At 40.8% G+C, this 18,133-nt stretch overlaps 1 protein-coding gene across 7 annotated transcripts in view; it reads left to right on the top strand.

The window, feature by feature from the left end:
* Positions 1 to 18,133, top strand: part of SPECC1L (sperm antigen with calponin homology and coiled-coil domains 1 like) — a 181,047-nt gene that overhangs the window by 139,031 nt on the left and 23,883 nt on the right. The window contains exon 15 of one of the 7 annotated variants that reach the window (XM_064272410.1): positions 3,783 to 12,664. The exons of 5 other annotated variants lie outside the window; for them this stretch is intronic. In XM_064272410.1, the coding sequence (XP_064128480.1) occupies positions 3,783 to 3,943 (161 nt within the window). In that variant the 3' untranslated portion in view covers positions 3,944 to 12,664. Of the gene's footprint in view, positions 1 to 3,782; positions 12,665 to 18,133 lie in introns of those variants that run through there. One more of the 7 variants, XM_064272412.1, reaches the window with a different exon arrangement.

The following is an 18,133-nucleotide window of genomic DNA, read 5'->3' as shown; positions in this document are numbered from 1 at the left end:
AACTATTGTTTGGTTTTAGGAAGACTTCAGGGGATTTTAATTGCTTTAAGGTTTAAAGACTATTTCAGGGTGTCTTAGGCTGTGTTCTCTAGAGGAGCAAAAAAAGTGAAGTGTATATGTAAATATATAGAGAGAGATTTATTTCAGGGAAATGGCTCACGCAGTTGTAGAGGCTGGCAAATTCCAAACCTGCGAGTCAGGCATCAGTCTGGAGGCTTTTCCTTACTCACAGGACTGACGAATCCACAATTGGCAGGTCAGGCAGAGTGCTGCTGGCTCAGAGGGTTGCAGGAGCTGGCATATCGCAAAATCTGCATGTCAGGCATCGGGCTGCCAACTCATGTTCCAAGAACCAGAGGTCAGAGAATGACAAGTATGATACAGGATTGAGAGAGTGCTTTGCCAGAACATCCATATATATTGGATGCAGGCAACAGCAACAAGTGAACTTCCCTTTCAACTAACTGGCTGCTCATATCAGATCACAAAATGGAGGATGACTACATAATATCCACCAAACCACTGAGAATTATGGCCTAGCCAAGTTGACACATAACCTTAAGCATCACAGTCCACCTCTTGTCAACTTGGAACTTGTATACACCCCCCTTAAGCCATACATAATCTCTAAATAAAGTCCGTTATGAAATCGTCTTGCACCTAACATGATAGAACTAACATGTGTACAACCAAAAACACACTGGCCCAGTTTACATCTTATACTTTATGATAAGTAATGGAATAAGGGAGGGAGGAAAACAAAGAATTTGCTATAAATGTGTATATTTGTATGCATACATATATATGTGTATGTGCATGTACATATGCATATATATACACACACACACTAATACACACTTATAACAAAGTAAGAGAGAGATAATCAGTGTAATTACAGTCCCTGTTTTTGCAATGGGTCTTGTGGTTATAGCTGGTATTTAGAGCTACCTTCTTCTGTGTTCCCTTTGTGTTCCCATTGTGTGTCCCCTTTGCCCTCAGCAAGCACCTCAGCTGGTCGTGGTTCTTTGCCTGTAGGGGTGACCCAAACCTTTATTCCTGAAGGGTCTGGGCCATTAGTAGTCATGTCAGAATTGGGTTGCTGTGATTTTCCATTGATTTTAATCACAGGGCATGGAAGTATGAAAAGATGCCCTAAGGGATCTCCTGTATTCCAGACGTACTCTTCTTTACCTCCATTATGTGATGTCAGTCTGATTTCCCTATGGTAATCAGGATCAGTCACACTAGCGAATATGGTTAACTGCCTTCTTTGCCTGTTGATCCGGAGGCATAAGGAGCCCAAAGTGGCCAGGTGACATTCATAACTTCCAGTTCAATGGAATCAGAGCTGTAGACCCGCAAAGCATAGGGTCAGGAGGACAGGAAGCAAGTGGGTCACTAGGGGTAATAGTGATGCCACTCCCATTCCCCACTCCAGATATCTTGACCTTTGAATCCTGGCTGTGTGAGAAATGGAACCATATGTTGAATGATGGTTTAGAGCATACAGCCTTCTGGAAGGTATTGCCCCAACGCTGCAAGGTATTTACCACCTAGCTGGTGCTGTAGTTGTGTTTAGAAGGCCATTCCATTTGTCTGTCAAGCCAGCTGCTTCAGTGTGATGGGGAACAAGGTGGTAAGACCAGCGAATTCCATGAGCATGGGGCAGTTGCTACATTTCATTTGCTGTGAAGTGAGTCCCTGATACAAGGCAATGCTGTGTAGTATACCATGATGATGGATAAGGCATTCTGTAAGTCCAAGGATGGAAGTTTTGGAAGAAGCACTGTATTCAGGGAAGGCAGATCCTTATCTAGAGTGTCTATTCCAGTAAAAAAAAAACACTGCAATTTCTATGATGCAAGTGGTCCAATATAATCAACCTGCCACCAGGTTGCTGGCTGATCACTCTTAGGAATGTTGCCATATTGGGGACTCAGTGTTGGTCTCTACTTGTGGCAGACTGGGCACTAGCAGTGGCTATAGCCAAGTCAGCCTTGGTGACTGAAGTCCATGTTGCTTAGTCCATGCACAGCCTCCATCCCTGCCACCATGGCTACTTTGTTCATGAACCCATTGGGTAATGACAGGAGGGGCTGGAAAAGGAGGATGACTGGTGTCTACAGAACGCGTCATCCTATCTACTCAATTATTGAAATCCTCCTCTGCTGAGGTCCCACTTTGATGAGCATTCACGTGAGAGACAAATATCTTCTTTGGACCATTCAGAGAGGTCTAGCCATATATCTCCTCTCCATACCTCCTTGTCACCAATTTTCCAATCGTGTTCCTTCCAAGTCTCTGACTATCCAGCCATAACATTGGCCACGGCCCGTGGATCAGTATACAGTTGCACATCTGGCCATTTCTCCTTCCAAGCAAACTGAACAACGAGGCACACTGTTTGAAGTTCTGCCCATTAAAATGATTTTCCTTCATTACCGCCTTGCAGGGAGATCCCAGAAAGGGGCTGCAGTGCAGCTGCTGTCCAATTTCAAGTGGTGCCTGCATATCAAGCAGAACCTTCTGTAAACCAGGCACGACTTTTCTCTTCCAGAGTCAACTGATCATAAGGAACCCCCAGTGAGAACTCAGGTGCACACTGAGAGAGGGCAGGTAATGTGACAGGAGTGGAGACCATGGGCATTTGGGCTACTTCCTCATGTAACTTACTTGAGCCTTCAGGTCCTACTCAATCCCGATCTCATATATACCGTTTCCATTTAATGATGGAGTGTGGCTGTGCACATCTAATTGTGACTCTGTGGGTCAGATAGCACCTAGTTCATGATGGGTAGCTCAGGTCACATGGTGACTTGGTGGCCCATGGTTAAGAGTCCAAACTCTACAAGGCCTATTAACAAGTCAAATGCTGTTTCTCAAAAGGAGAGTAGCTATCTGCAGAGGATGGCAGGGCTTTGCTCCAAAATCCTGAGGGTCTGTGCTATGATTCACCGATAGGGACGTGCCAAAGACTCCAGATAGCATCTCCGTCTGCCACAGAGACTTCAAGTACCACTGGATCAGCTGGATCATATGGTCCAAGGAGCAGAGCAGCTTGCACGGCAGGCTATACCTGTTGCAGAGCCTTCTCTTGTTCTGGACCCCACTCAAAACTAGCAGCTTTTTGAGTCTCTTGATGAATAGGCTGGACAGAGTAGCACACCCAGATGAGGGATATGTTCCCTCCAAAATACAAAGAGCCCCAAAAGGCACTGTGCCTCCTTTGTAGGAGAAGCCAGGAGTAACAAGTTATCCTTCCCTTTAGAAAGACTATCTCAAAGTGCCCCACACCACAGGACCCCTAGAAATTTCACTGAGATGGAAGGCACCTGAATTTTTGTCTGGTGAACTTCCCACCCACTAGCACAGAAGTGTCTTGCCAATAAGTGTAGAGTCATTGATGCTCCTTCCTTACTAGATTCATTCAGCATAATGTCATCAGTGTAATGGAACAATGTGGAAGGAAAAAGCAGTCAAGATCCTCGCAGGCTAATTATGACATAGGATGGAGATTTGATGTAATGCTGAGGTAGAACAGTCAAGGTGTATCACTGGCCTTGTCAGGTAAAGAAAAACTGCTTCTGGCGGTCATTCAGAACACATCGAGAGAGAGGCACTGGCCCAGTCAGCAGCTGCACACTAGGTACAGGAGATGTGTAAATTTGCTCAAGCAGTCAGTGAAACCACAACTTGAACAGTAGCTGCAGTCGGAGTCACCACCTGGTTAAGTTTTTGATAATCCACTGTCGTTCTCCAAGACCCGTCTGTTTTTTGCACAGGCCAAGTGAACAAGTTGAATGGGGATATACTGGGAATCACCACCCCTGCATCCTCCAAGTCCTTGATGGTGGCAGTAATCTCTTCAGTTCCTTCAGGAATGTGGTATTGCTTTTGGTTTACTTTTTTCCTAGGTAGGGGCAGTTCTAATGGCTTTCACTAGGCATTTCCTACCGTAGTAGCCCTTAAACTCCACATGTCAGGTATCCAGTGTTGGGGGTTCTACCACTTACTGAGTATGTCTGTTCCAGTTATACATTCTAGAAGTGGGGAAGTCACTACAGGATGGGTTTGGGGTCCCAGTGGACCTATTGTGAGACAGGCCTGAGCTAAGACTCCATTAATAGCCTGACCTCCATATACCCCTATTCTGACTGGTGGGCCACAGTAATGTTTTGGGACTCCTGAAATTATTGTCTGTTCAGAGCCAGTGTCGAGTAATCCCTGAAAAGTGTGACTATTTCCTTTTCCCCAGTGAACAGTCACCCTCGTAAAAGGCCATAGATCCTTTGGAGAAGGCTAGGAGAAGGACTAACAGCATAAATTTTTGGCAGTGTATGGGCTCCTTCCTCAAGGTACCCAACCTATCCTTCTTTCAAGAGGTTGTGGGTCTGTGAACAGGCTGAAGTCTGGAAATTGATTGAGGGGGCTGTGACTCTGCTCTGGTGATTTAAGTTATTCTTTCATTCACTTGACCTAGAATTCCGCTTGTGCAAATCAAGTAATTAGTAGATTTCCCATCTATTTCACTCTTAGGGACACCATGACTAAGTAACCAACACTATAAGTCCCTACAAGTCAGGCTATTCTGATTACTGCTTTAACTCTGCTGTCGATTACAGTAACCATGCCCACCTTGTCTTCTGCAAGTAAGTGCCACCACTTGGCCCTTACAACTCTGGGATCCAGTCAGCCCCACTATAGTGAGGCGTCTTTATTCAGTTAGGATAGTCCCACTGTCAGATCTGACTTATATAAAATAGCAATCACAGCAGTCTTCTAGGGTGCTGGAGCTCCCTTCACAAATTTGTTCCTTACCGTTGTAGTGACAGGTATGTCCTCTAGGCACTCAATGGGTGGGTCTGGGGGCCCAACCTGATAAATTTAATCTAACATGTCAATTTCCCTAAGCCTTTGGATACCTTCTTCTTGAGTTTACCAAGGCAGTTCTGGCATTTCAGCTTACTTAGTGAGGCCAGCGTTTAATCCATGCTTCAGTGAACCAACCAACCAATTAGATCCTTTTCTAACTTCTCATCCTAAAACACTGAATGAAGAATATGTGCTTAGTGGGCCCATATCAATAAACTCAGACTGCTCCAACTTTATGTCTTTGTATCATTATCCCACACCCTTAAAAGCCATTCTCACACATGTTCCTTAGGTTTCTGTTTGTATATATTAGAAGAATCAAGCAGTTCTTTTGGAGTATTGCGTACCTCTTCATGGGTCACACTTTGTACTTCACCTCTTAGGGGTTGCTACGACTTAAGTCTCGTTATAGATCTAGAAGCAAAAATGGATGGTGTAGGTGGGTCCTGGGAACATTCATGAATGTCTCCTAAGGGATCTGCCTCAGGTAGTGCCCCAGGTGCAGTCTCTGTTGATTTCTCAGACAAAGACTCTTAAGGCACAGCTGGGTTAATCTTATCAGATGGAGGTAGAAGGGATAATGGTTTTACTGGGGAGGGTGGCCCAGCAGACAAAGATGGAGTAATCTGTTCAGGCGGAAGTAAGAGGGCTGGTTCTGTTGGTAGGAGTCATTCAGTGGAATTTTGGTACTCAGTGTCCCCAGCTTCCTGATTATCTGCCCGTAGGTCCCTATCCCAAGTTTAGAATCCCATTTGTTCCCCATCATGCCCTCACTTTAACTTTAGATACCATTCAAGGTTGAAAATTCAGCTGGCTCTTATCATTCAGCCACTCTTACCCTAAGACTCTAGGTTTGGTTTCAGCAGTATCAGCTCTGTTACTACAAGAAATAAGGCTTTCTTTCAGGGCATCAGTGGCAACTTTCAGGTCTTGTATGTGGCGCTTGAGCTGTGACTCTGAAGCTCTGAGCTCATCCCTTCTTTTTACCACTTTGTCTAGCAAAAAAGGACTAAGCAACCCACTTCCTTCTGCTTCTCATTCTCCATAAATTGTAGAAAAGTATCAAATATGCAGTTACTCAGAGCCTTTTCTGTCACAAATATTTGATCCATTAGTGGTATATTTGCATATTTTTTTGCCACCTTAGCCATGGGTTAGCAGTGCCTTCCATACTACTGGAGGCAGAGTCATCAGAGCCTTTAGGACTGGCCAGATATGAGAACCAGTTCAGAAAACTCATCCTTATGATTTTGTTCCTTTAGAACCACTCTTAGTATTGTATGTCTTAGGCTGAGTTTCCTAGAGGAGCAAAACCTGTGAGCCAAAAACCAAACCTACTGCCTTCGAGTCAGTTCCGACTCATAGCAACCCTATAGGACAGAGTAGAACTGCCCCAGAGGGTTTCCATGGAGTGACTGGTAGATTCAGACTTCCCATTTTTTGGTTAGCAGCCAAGCTCTTAACTACTGTGCCACCAGGGCTCAAACCTGTGAAGCATATATGTAAATATATGTAGAAAATTTATTACAGAAATATGGCTCATGCAGTTGTGGAGACTGGGAAGTCCCAAATCCGTGGATCAGTTGTCAGGCTGGATGTTTGTCCTGACTCACATGTTTGCAGGCCCTGATGAGCTGAAAATTAGCAGGTCAGGTAGAAGGCTGCTGGCTCACATCCCGAGAACCTGAGATCAGATATGACGAGTCTGATACAGGATCGAAAGAAAGCAAGCTTGCCAGAACATCCGTATGTATTGGATGCAGGCTACAGCCCCAAGGAAATTCCTTTTCAACTGATTGGCACGGAAATTCGTTTTCAACTGATTGGCTCACATCAGATCAAAAAATGGAGGATGATTATATAATGTCTGCCAAACCACTGAAAATCATAACCTTGCCAAGTTGACCTATAACTTTAACCATCACTTAAGGCAATAATTTCAGGGGTTTATCCGGCCTCCATGGCCCCAGAAATCTGGAATCTATGGTAATTTGAAGTTCTCTTCTTCATTTTCTTCCTTTTGATCAGAATTCTTCTATAGAACCTTTGACCCAAAAGCTTGGTAATGATAACTGGGCACCATCCAGTTCTTCTGGTCTCATGACAAAGGAGGCAGTTGTTCATGGAGGCCATTAGCCACACATTCCATTTTTTTCCTCTTGTTCCCAACTGTTCCCCTATCACTCCACATGTATAGAGACCAATTATTGTGGTTTGGATGTCTGCTTGGAAGCTCTTAAGACCCCAGGCACTATGCAAGGAACTAGGAGGTAGAAGTACTAAACACCTTATAAGGCCAGTTAACTGGAATGTCCCATGTAACCATGACCCCGAACCTCTAAATCAAGGAACCAAATCACATGAGGTGTTTGGTTGTAACAAGTGGATGACTTTAATGAACAGAAATCTATTTCCTTACAGTTTAGGAGATAAAAAGTACCGATTCAAAGCACTGGCTCTAGGGAAAGGCTTTCTCTCTCCTTTGGCTTGGTGTGGCCAGGTAGGTACTTTGTCTATTCTCAGTGTCTGTTCCTCACTTTTCCTGGTGATCTTCATGTGGTGTGCTGTGTATCATCATCTGTGCCTCCTTTTCTCTGTGCCTGACCTGTTCTTTTTATATCTCAAAAATGGTTGACTTAGGACACACCCTACACTGATAAGACTTCCTTAACATAACAGAGAAACCCTAGTCCCAAATGGGATTATATCCACAGGTATGGGGGTTAGGATTTATGACACATATTTTTGGGAGACACAGTTCAATCCGTAACAGATATCCCCCAATTCACATCATATAGAAAAAGTAATTCAAAATATGTCAAAAATTTAAATGTAAAACTTAAAATATAAAACTCCTAGGAGAAAATAGGTGAAAGTCTGTGTGACCTTACCTTAGGCAACAGTTTTTTTTAGATACAACACCAAAAGCATGAACAACACAAGAAAAAAATAGATAAATTGGAATTCACCAGTATTCAAACTTTTTGACTAATGGACCCCAGCTACCACAGCCTGTACCATACTGAGTCCAGCACAGCTATATGGTGCCTGGCTGCCACCACCGACTGCTGTGACATGGTTTACACTAGAGGGTCTCAGACAGAGCTGGAGAAAAATGTAGAACAAAATTTAAACTCACAAAAAAAGACCAGACTTACTGGTCTGACAGAGACTGGAGAAACGCCTAGAATATGGCTCTTGGACACCCTTTTAAGTCAGTACTGAAGTCACTCCTGAGGCTCACCCTTCAGCAAGATTAGACAGGCTATAAAACAAACAGTAACACACGTAGTTCAACCATGTACACGAGACTAAGGGACACACCAGCCAAGGGACAAGGTTGAGAAGGCAGGATGGGACAGGAAAGCTGGACAAATGGAAATGGGGAAACCAAGGCCAACAAGGGGAGTGTTAACACACTGCAGGGTTGGCAACAGATGTTTCAAAACAATATGTGTATTAACTGTTTAATGAGAAACTAATTTGCTCTGTAAACTTTCACCTAAAGAACAATTAAAAAAAGAAAAGAAAGAAAAAACCTTTGTGAATTAAACGTCAAGACAGTGAAAAAGACAACCTACAGACTGGGAGAAAATTCTGCAAATCCTGCATCTGAATAAAGGTCTAGTATTTATAGTACCTAAAGAAGTCTTACAACTCAACAGTAAAAACACAAATAACCCAGTTTAAAAAATGGGGAAATGATTCAAGTACATACTTCTCCACAGATGATACACAAATGCTAATAAACACATAGAAAGATGCTCAACATCATTAATCACTAGGCAAATGTAAATAAAGACCACAATGAGATACCACTTCACACAAATAATTGGACAATAACAACTATTTGTGAGGATTTGGAGAAATTGGAACCCTCATTTTTTGCTTATTGCAGTGTAAAATGGAAGAGTTGCTGTTGAAAACAGTTTGGTAATTCTTTAAAAGATTAAACATAGAATTACAATCAGACCTAGCAATTCCACTCCTAGGCATATTCCTTACAGAATTAAAAAACATGCTGACACAAATTTTCATAGCCAAAACATGAAAACAATGGCAATATCCATTAGCTGATGACAGAATAAACAAAAAGTTTGTCTATACTAAAACAAACAAACAAAAAAAACCCACTGTTGTGAAGTCAATTGTGATTCATAACCCTATAGGAAGAGTAGAACTGCCCCACAGGGTTTCCAGGGAGCATCTGGTGGATTTGAACTACCAACCTTATGGTTGGCAGCCAAACTCTTAACTATACCGCCAGAGTTTCGATGTCTATACTAGAGAATATGTATTCAGCAATTAAAGGGAATGAAGTTCTGATATATGCCACAACATGGATGATCCTTGAAAAATGATGCTAATTGAAAGAAGCCAGATAGAAAACTCTGGCCTATAAGACTTCAAATACACGAGCCCCGAAAGCAAGTGTAAATCTGATACTGTCAGCTTTGTGGGATGACAAGAACATTAATGCTGGTGGCCACAAGTTTGGTCTAGGACTGGAAACTCAAGCATAAATGAATTTATGCAGTCATATATATTTATATTTATTGCATTTTTTATTGAGATACATGTCACATAACATACAATGCACCCATTTAAAACTTGCAATTCAGTGGTTTTTAGTATAATCAGAGTTGTGCAGCCATTACCACAATCAATTTTAGAACCCTCGTGCGGGATTGCTGGTAACATTTACATTAATGGTGGTGGAATAATTTGAAAAAGGATAACGGTAATGATTGCACAACCTGAAGAATGCAATCAATGTCAAAACGGTTCTCTACAAAAATTCAGCAAAACACAGCCATATGGAAGGAAATGAGGAACAAAAGAGATACAATACACACAAAAAACAAACACCAAAATGGCAGAAGTAAGTCCTTAACAGTAATTAAACGTAAATGGATTAAAACCTTCCATCAAAGGCAGAGATTGGGAGAATGGATTTAAAAAAATGATCCATTTATATCCTGTCTAAAAGAAACACACTTTAGATGCAAAGACACAAATAGGTTGAAAATGAAATGGTGGAAAAATATATTAGAAGTACTAAGTATTCCGGATAGCGAATAGGTTTAACCGAAAGAGACCTAGAGTGACTATAATTAATGTCAGACAAAATACACTTTAAGTCAAGTGTATTACAAGAGATAAAGAAGGGCACTATGTGGTGATAAAAGGGTCAACTCATAAAGAAGGTGTAACAATTATAAGTATGTATGCACCCAATACCAAAGCCCCAAAATACATGAAGCAAACACTGATAAAATTTGAAGTAGAAATAAACAGTTTGACAATAATGGTCGAAGACTTAAACACACCATTTTCAATAATGGATAAAACATCTAGTCAGAAGATCAATACAAAAATAGAGGATTTGAACAACATTATAAACCAGTTAGTCCTAATAGGCATATGTAGAACACTTCACCCAACATCAGCACTATATGCATTCTTTTGTAGTGCAAATGGATTATTTTTCAGGAAAGGCCAAATGCTAAGTCACAAATCAAGTCTCAACAAATTTCGAAACACTGGAAATCACACAAAGTGTATTTCTGACCACAATGGAATGAAACTAGAAATCAGTAACAAGGAAAATTGGAAATTTCACAATTATGTGAAAGTTAAACAACACATTATTAAATAACTAATGGGTCAAAGGAGAAATCAAAAAGGTAATCAGAAAAGACTTAGCGATGAATGGAAATAAAAGCACAGCATACTAAAACTTACGGGATGCAGCAAATTCAGTGCTTACAGAAAAACTCATAGTGGTAAACACCTATATTAAAACAGGAAGAAAGATCTCAAGTCAATAATAACCTAACTTTACAACTCAAGGAATTAGTCGGGGAAAAAAGCAAAGTACGCCCAAAGCTACCAGAAGAAAAGAAATAACAAAGATAAGAGCAGACATAAATGAAATAGAGAATAGACAATAGAATCAATGAAGCCAGACGTTGATCATTGGAAAAAAATCAAAGTCAACAAACTTTCAACTGGACTGACAAAAAAAAAAAAAAAAAAGATGCAAATATCTAAAATCAAGAGATGAAATAGGAACTTTATCTTTTATTTTGATAGATTTATTACTGTTATTATTTTCTGTTACTAGATATCTTCTTGTACCATAAGCTTTAAATTTTCCTAGACTGCTACTTGAATTGAGTGATTTCAGATTATTATAAAGTAGCTCCCCTTGGATTGTGGAACTTTGCCATGTATCAAGTTGATTAACCTGAACGAAACCAAACCCATTGCCATCAAGTCAACTCCGACTAGTAACAAACCTATAGGACAGAGCAGAACTGCCCCATGGGGTTTCCGAGGAGCGACTAATGGATGCAAACTGCTGACTGTTTGGTTTAGCGTTAGCTCTTATCTGCTGCAGCACCAGGGCTCCATCATGCTGATTAAGCAGAGATAATTCAAGTATGGAATCAGTGATTTGACTAATGTCACTTGATTCCTTCCAACTTAGATTCTGTGATTCTGTGGTTTTAAGATACTTGTGTTACCCCCATGCATCTGTCAGTTTGTGCTACTGTCGGGGCTCATGTGTTGCTGTGATGCTGGAAGCTATGCCACTAGTATTAAAATACCAACAGGGTCACCCATGGTGGACAGGTTTCAGCTGAACTTCCAGACTAAGACAGACTAGGAAGAAGGACCTGGCAGTCTACTTCTGAAAAAAAAAATTAGTGAAAACCTTATGAATAGTAACAGAACACTGTCTGATATAGTGCCTGAAGATGAGCCCCTCAGGTTGGAAGGCATGCAGTACAACTGGGTAAGAGCTGCATCCTCAAAGTAGAGTTGAACTTAATAATGTGGATGGAGTCAAGCTTTCAGGACCCTCATTTGCTGATGTGCCATGACTTAAAACGAAAAGAAACAGCTGTAAACATCCATTAATAATACGAATGTGGAATGTACAAAGTATGAGTCTAGGAAAATAGGAAATTGTCAAAAATGAAATGGAATGATAAACATCGATATCCTAGGCATTAGTGAGCTGAAGAGGAATGGCATCACATTTATCATCAAAAAGAACATTTCAAGATCTATGCTCTGAAGTACAGCCCTGTCAGTGATAGGATAATATCCATATGCCTACAAGGAAGATCAGTTAAATATGACTATTACTCAAATTTACCCACTAACTGCTAAGACCAGAGATGAGGAAATTGAAGATGTTGCCCAACTTCTGCAGTCTGAAATTGATCAAACATGCAATTGGAATGTGAAAGTTAGAAACAGAGAAGAAGAATCAGTAGTTGGAAAATATGGCATTGATGAGAGAAATGATGCTGGAGATTGCATGATAGAATTTTGCAAGACCAACGACTTCTTCATTGCAGATACCTTTTTTCACCAACGTAAACGGCGATTATACACGTGAACCTCACCAGGTGGAATACATAGGAATCAAATTGACTGTGTCTGTGGAAACAAGACGATGGGAAAACAACATCATCAGATCAAGGCCAGGGGCCGAATGAGGAACAGACCATCAATTGCTCATGTGCAAGTACAAGTTGAAGCTGAAGAAAATTAGAACAAGTCCACAAGAGCCAAAGTATGACCTTGAACATATCCCACCTTAATTTAGAGACCATCTCAAGAACAGATTTGATACATTGAGCACTAATGACTGAAGACCGGACGAGTTGTCAGAAGACATCAAGGACATCATTCGTGAAGAAAGCAAGAGGTCATTAAGAAGACAGGAAAAAAAGAAAAGATCAAAATGGATGTCAGGAGAGACTCTGAAGGTTGCTCTTGAACATAGAATAGTTAAAGCAAACACAGGAAATGATGAAGTAAAGGAGCTGAACAGAAGATTTCAAAGCGCAGCTCCAAAAGATGAAGTATTATAATGACATGTGCAAAGACCTGAAGTTAGAAAACCAAAAGGGAAGAACACGCTCAGCATTTCTCAAGCTGAAAAAAGCCAAGCCTCCAGTTGCAATAGTGAAGGATTCTATGGGCAAAATACTCAGTGACACAGGAAGTGTCAAAAGCAGATGGAAGGAATACACGGAGTTACTATACCAAACAGAATTAGCCGACATTTCAGTCATTTTAGGAGTTAGCATATGGTACCGAAGGAAGAAGTCCAAGCTGCACTGACGACCTTGGCAAAAAACAAGGCTCCAGGAATTGACAGAATACCAACTGAGATGTTTCAAGAAGCAGTGCAGCCCTGTAAGTGCTCACTCATCTATGCCAAGAAATTTGGAAGACAGCTACCTGGCCAACCAGCTGGAAGAGATCTATATTTAGGCCCATTCCTAAGAAAGGTGATCCAACCTAATGTGGAAATTATTGAACAATATCATTAATATCACAGGCAAGTAAAATTTTACTGAAGATGATTCAAAAGCGGTTGCAACAGTACAACTAGGAACTGCCAGAAATTCAAGCCAGATTCAGTAGAGCACGTGGAATAAGGGATATCATCATTGATGTCTGATTGGTTCTACATGAAAGCAGAGAACACCAGAAAGATGTTTACCTGTGTTTTATTGACTGTGCAAAGTCATTCAACTGTGTGGCTCAGAAACAATTATGGATAACATTGTGAAGAATGGGAATTCCAGGACACCTTATTGTGCTTTTGAGGAACCCGTACGGAGATCAAGAGACGTTGGTTTGAACAGAACAAGGGGATACTGTGTGGTTTAAAGTCAGGAAAGGTGTGTGTCAGGGTTGTATCCTCTCATCATACTTACTCAATCTGTTGTTGGCTGAGCTAATAATCCAAGAAACTGGTCTGTATGAACAAGAACGGGGCATCAGGACTGGAGGAAGACTCATTAACAATCTGCATTGTGCAGGTGAGAAAACCTTGTTTTCTGAAAGTGAAGAGCACTTGAAGCACTTACTGATGAAGATCAAAGACTGTAAACCTTCAGTGTGGATTACACTTCAACATTTTATGGATTACACCTCAACATAAAGGAAACAGAAATCCTCATTACTGGACCAATAAGCCACATCATGATAAACGGAGAAAAGATTGAAGTTGTCAAGGATTTCATTTTACTTGGATCCATAACCAACACTCACAGAAGCAGCAGTCAAGAAATTAAATGATGCTCAATGCATCGCATTGAGCAAATCTGCTGCAAAAGACCCCTTTAAAGTGTTAAAAGCAAACATGTCACTTTAAGGACTGAGGCACTCCTGACACAAGCCATGGTGTTTTCAGTCACCTCATATGCATGTTGAAAGCTGGACAGTGAATAAGGAAGACCGAAGAAGAATCCATGCCTTTGAACTGTAGTGTTGGTGAAGAATATTGCATATACCATGGGCTGCCAAAAGAGGTGAGAACGGTGAGACTTTGTCTCAGATATTTTGAACGTGTTGTCAGGAGGGATCAGTCCCTGGAGAAGGACATCATGCTTGATAAAATAGAGGGTCAGGGAAAAAGAGGAAGACCCTCAACAAGACAGATTGACACAGTGGCTGCAGCAGTGGGTCACGCATAACAGTGATCATGAGGATGGTGCAGGACCAGGTCGCATTTCATTCTTTTGTACCTAGGGTCACTACAAGTCAGAACCAACTTGGTGGCACCTAACAGTAACAACAACAATATTGTGTTATGTTTAAAAATCCTCAGATCACTTAAGAGGTTCAATTAATAGTATTAAGTTTTTTTTTTTTTTTTTTCATGATGCTTACAGTACAGGAGGAAATCTAATGCCTAACAGAATGATGAACCATACGAGGAGAAAAATCTTTTCATACACTGACAGTCTTGTGCTGTACACCGGTTTCCCCCTTCCTTCCTGCGGACGCTTCTGTAATTATGTATGACTTTTTTTTTTTTTTTCCTGTGAGACAGATATTTGTTTGGCTTGCTCTTTACGAGTAAACAGGATGCTGGCTCTTTTAGGTCTGTGAGTCTGAAATGCATAATCTTTTTAAACTGAAAGCTATATCTGATAGAGCTCTTAATTGGTCAGGCACTATATAGGAAGTGCCAGAGCCCTTTCTTTATCTGACTGTCAGTATGGATGAGCAGACACTCCTTTGGTGCCAGCAGTTGGGATCAGGCCTTTGGTCTCTGACTACTCAGTCTGCAGGATAGGACAGGTTGTGACACTTGACTGGCTTACAAGAGCTGTTACGTGACACTTAGCACAGACCTATCTCTCAGGCCCCAAATGCACCAGCGATGCTTGGACCATGCATGCGCTATGTTGTCAGAGCTGTCTTACCAGCTAAGATAGATTCCCTCCCTAATGCTCATATTATCTTACTTTGGCTCTCTGAAGAGTCATCCTTAAATTACAGTACTAATCACTGTAATTTCATTAACCATCCATTACAACGCAAACGCTTGTGAGTTTGCCTTTTATCTAACAAATGCATTTTTCTCTTTAATTGTGCACTGCTACTTACTGTTCACTGAAATTTTACAGTGCTAGAATATTAGTATTGAAAGGGCCTTGATGCCAGTTTACTCTCCAGTGTACTGATGTGGGGCTGAAACCCCCACCCCACGGGGATAAATGACCGGTTCGAGGCTATGTTGCGAATCTGTGGCATTACATAAACCACTCAGAACAGTTGCTCTAAGGATTGAGCCTTCCATTTTTTTTTTTTTGGTAAATCAACGCCTCAATTTGCATATGATTATGTTTTTAAATTTAAATTTTATTTGAATATGCAGTTAACTCAAATAATACTTAAGTGCTTATAGTGAAAAGTGGCAATCAGCTGACCTGTTCCCCTCACCTCTACAATTGCTACTTTCCAGAGGTAAACCACTTTCAGTTCTTTTACCTCTTTCTTTAGGGATTGCCAATACAAGATAACTTTTGCTGTTAATACCAGGTAATAAAAAAAAATAAGGAGCCCTGGTGGTACAACAGTTAAGCACTCGACTACTTACTGAAAGGTTGGCGGCTCAAACCCACCCAGCTGCTCTGTGGAAGAAAGACCTGGCGATTTGCTTCTATAAAGATTACAGCCAAGAAAACCCTATAGGGCAGTTCTGCTTTTTTACATAGGGTTGTTAAAGGGTGAAATTGACTCAGCAGCACCCAACAGCAACAATAGAGAAAATAATTTATACTTTCAGTAAACGTTTCTCTGATTCTTAATTTCGTATCTTATAGCTTCTGTTGTACCGTTGTTTTCATGTCCTGGAAAAATCTAATTGACTAAAATCCAGAAGCTTCTAAAGATTAAGAGTGTTTCATTTTAGATGAATTCCTGGTGGCACACTGTTTAAAAACTCGGCTGCTAACCAAAAGGTCAGCAGTTCAAATCCATCAGCCACTCCTTGGAAATCCATACGGGGCAGGGCTACTCTGTCACTATGAGTTGGGATCACCTAGATGGCAACAGGTTCATTTTAGATGGGTAAACTCATTGTATTCTGTTACAGTGCCAGACCTAGAAATGGACTGGTGAGATCCAAGGGATAATGAAATCGCTTAATCTAGAACAAAATAGTTTTAATAAGAGTACTTCCAGTGCTGCATCTGTTCGTTGAAACATCTCAGTTGGTATTCCGTCAATTCCTGGAGCGTTGTTTTTTGTTAAATGTCTTCAGTGCAGCTAGGACTTCTTCCTTCAGTACCATTGGTTCTTGATCATATGCTACCTCCTGAAATGGTTAAACGTTGACCAATTCTTTTTGGTACAGTGACTCTGTATTCCTTCCGTCTGCTTTTGATGCTTCCTGAGTGCTTCAACATTTTGCTCATAGAATCCTTCAGAATTACCAAGAAATATGGAAGACAGTTACCTGACCAACCGACTAGAAGAGATAAATATTTGTACTCATTCCAAAGAAAGGTGATCCAACAGAAGCAGAAATTATCAAACAATATCATTACTATCACACACAAGTAAAATTTTGCCAAAGATCATTCAAAAGTGATTGTACCCTTTAAAGTGTTAAAAAGCAAAGATGTCACTTTGAGGACTAAGGTATGCCTGACCCAAGCCATGTTTTCAGTGGCCTCATGTGCATGCCAAAGCTGGACAGCGAATAAGGAAGATTGAAGAAGAATTGATGCCTTTGAATTATGGCCTTGGCAAAGAATATTGAATATACTATGAACTGCCAGAAGAACAAACAAGTCTGTCTTGGAAGAAATACAGCCAGAGTGCTCCTTGGAAGCAAGGGTGGTGAGACTTTGTCTCACATACTTTGGACGTGTTATCAGGAGGGACCAGCCCCTGGAGAATGACATCATGCTTGATAGAGAGTCAGCGAAGTAGAGGAAGACCCTCAATGAGATGGATTGATACAGTGGCTGCAACAGTGGGCTCAAACATAACAGTAATTATGAGGATGGCACAGGACTGGGCAGTGTTTCGTTCTGTTGTACATTGGGTCGAGATGAGTCAGAACCAACTCTGTGGCTCCTAAAAACAACAACAACATGCCTTACGTCTAGCACGTTTTCTTTCCTAATACGAAAGTTAAATCCACAAATACGTATTAAGCTGTGTGTCAGGTAGTGTCCTGGATGTTGAGGCACAAATCAGGAAACAAAAGGTAGCTAATCCTGATTCTTAGGAATCTTGTGAACTAGTCAGTAAAATACATATAAATACATATCAGCAGTTAAAACTTAGTATGAATTTCTGTTTATGGTTATGCTTGAGTATCAGACCAAATCTCTGCTGAGAACTCCTATAAAAGCTGTTTTAAATAGTAATAATAACATACAGTAGTGGTAGCCAGGCACCATCTAGTTTTTCTGGTCTCGGGGTAGAGGAAGCCATGGTTCATGTAGACAGTTCTGTAAACTGATTTCTTCTCTGAGTGTTCAGTTTCCTTCTTTCTCTTTTGCTCCAAACAGATAGAAACAAAGTTGTATCTTAGATGGCTGCTTGCAAGCTTTTAAGACCTCAGATGCTACTCACCAGACATTGGTTGATTTTTTTTAATGTTAAACCAGTCTTGCATTCCTGGGACAAACTCTTCTTAGTCATGATGTATTATCCTTTTCCTATATGTGTTGGATTTTACTTGCTAAAATTTTGTTTAGAGTTTTTACGTCTATGTTTATGAGACATATTGGTTTTCAGTTTTCTTTGCTTATGGTAATGTCTTTAGCAGAATTTGTTACCAGGGTAATGTTAACCTCATGGAATGAGTTGGGAAGAATTCCCTCCTCTTCAATTTCCTAGAAGTGTTTATGTAGAATTGGTATAATTTCTTCCTTAAACCTTAGTGTCTTAATTTGGTAGAATTACGTTAATTTGGTAGAAT

Source organism: Loxodonta africana, chromosome 19 (genome assembly GCF_030014295.1).
Source record: "Loxodonta africana isolate mLoxAfr1 chromosome 19, mLoxAfr1.hap2, whole genome shotgun sequence".
Classification (NCBI taxonomy): Eukaryota; Metazoa; Chordata; class Mammalia; order Proboscidea; family Elephantidae; genus Loxodonta; species Loxodonta africana.
Note: the sequence above shows the minus strand (reverse complement) of the source record. Positions and strands in the feature narration are given on the sequence as shown.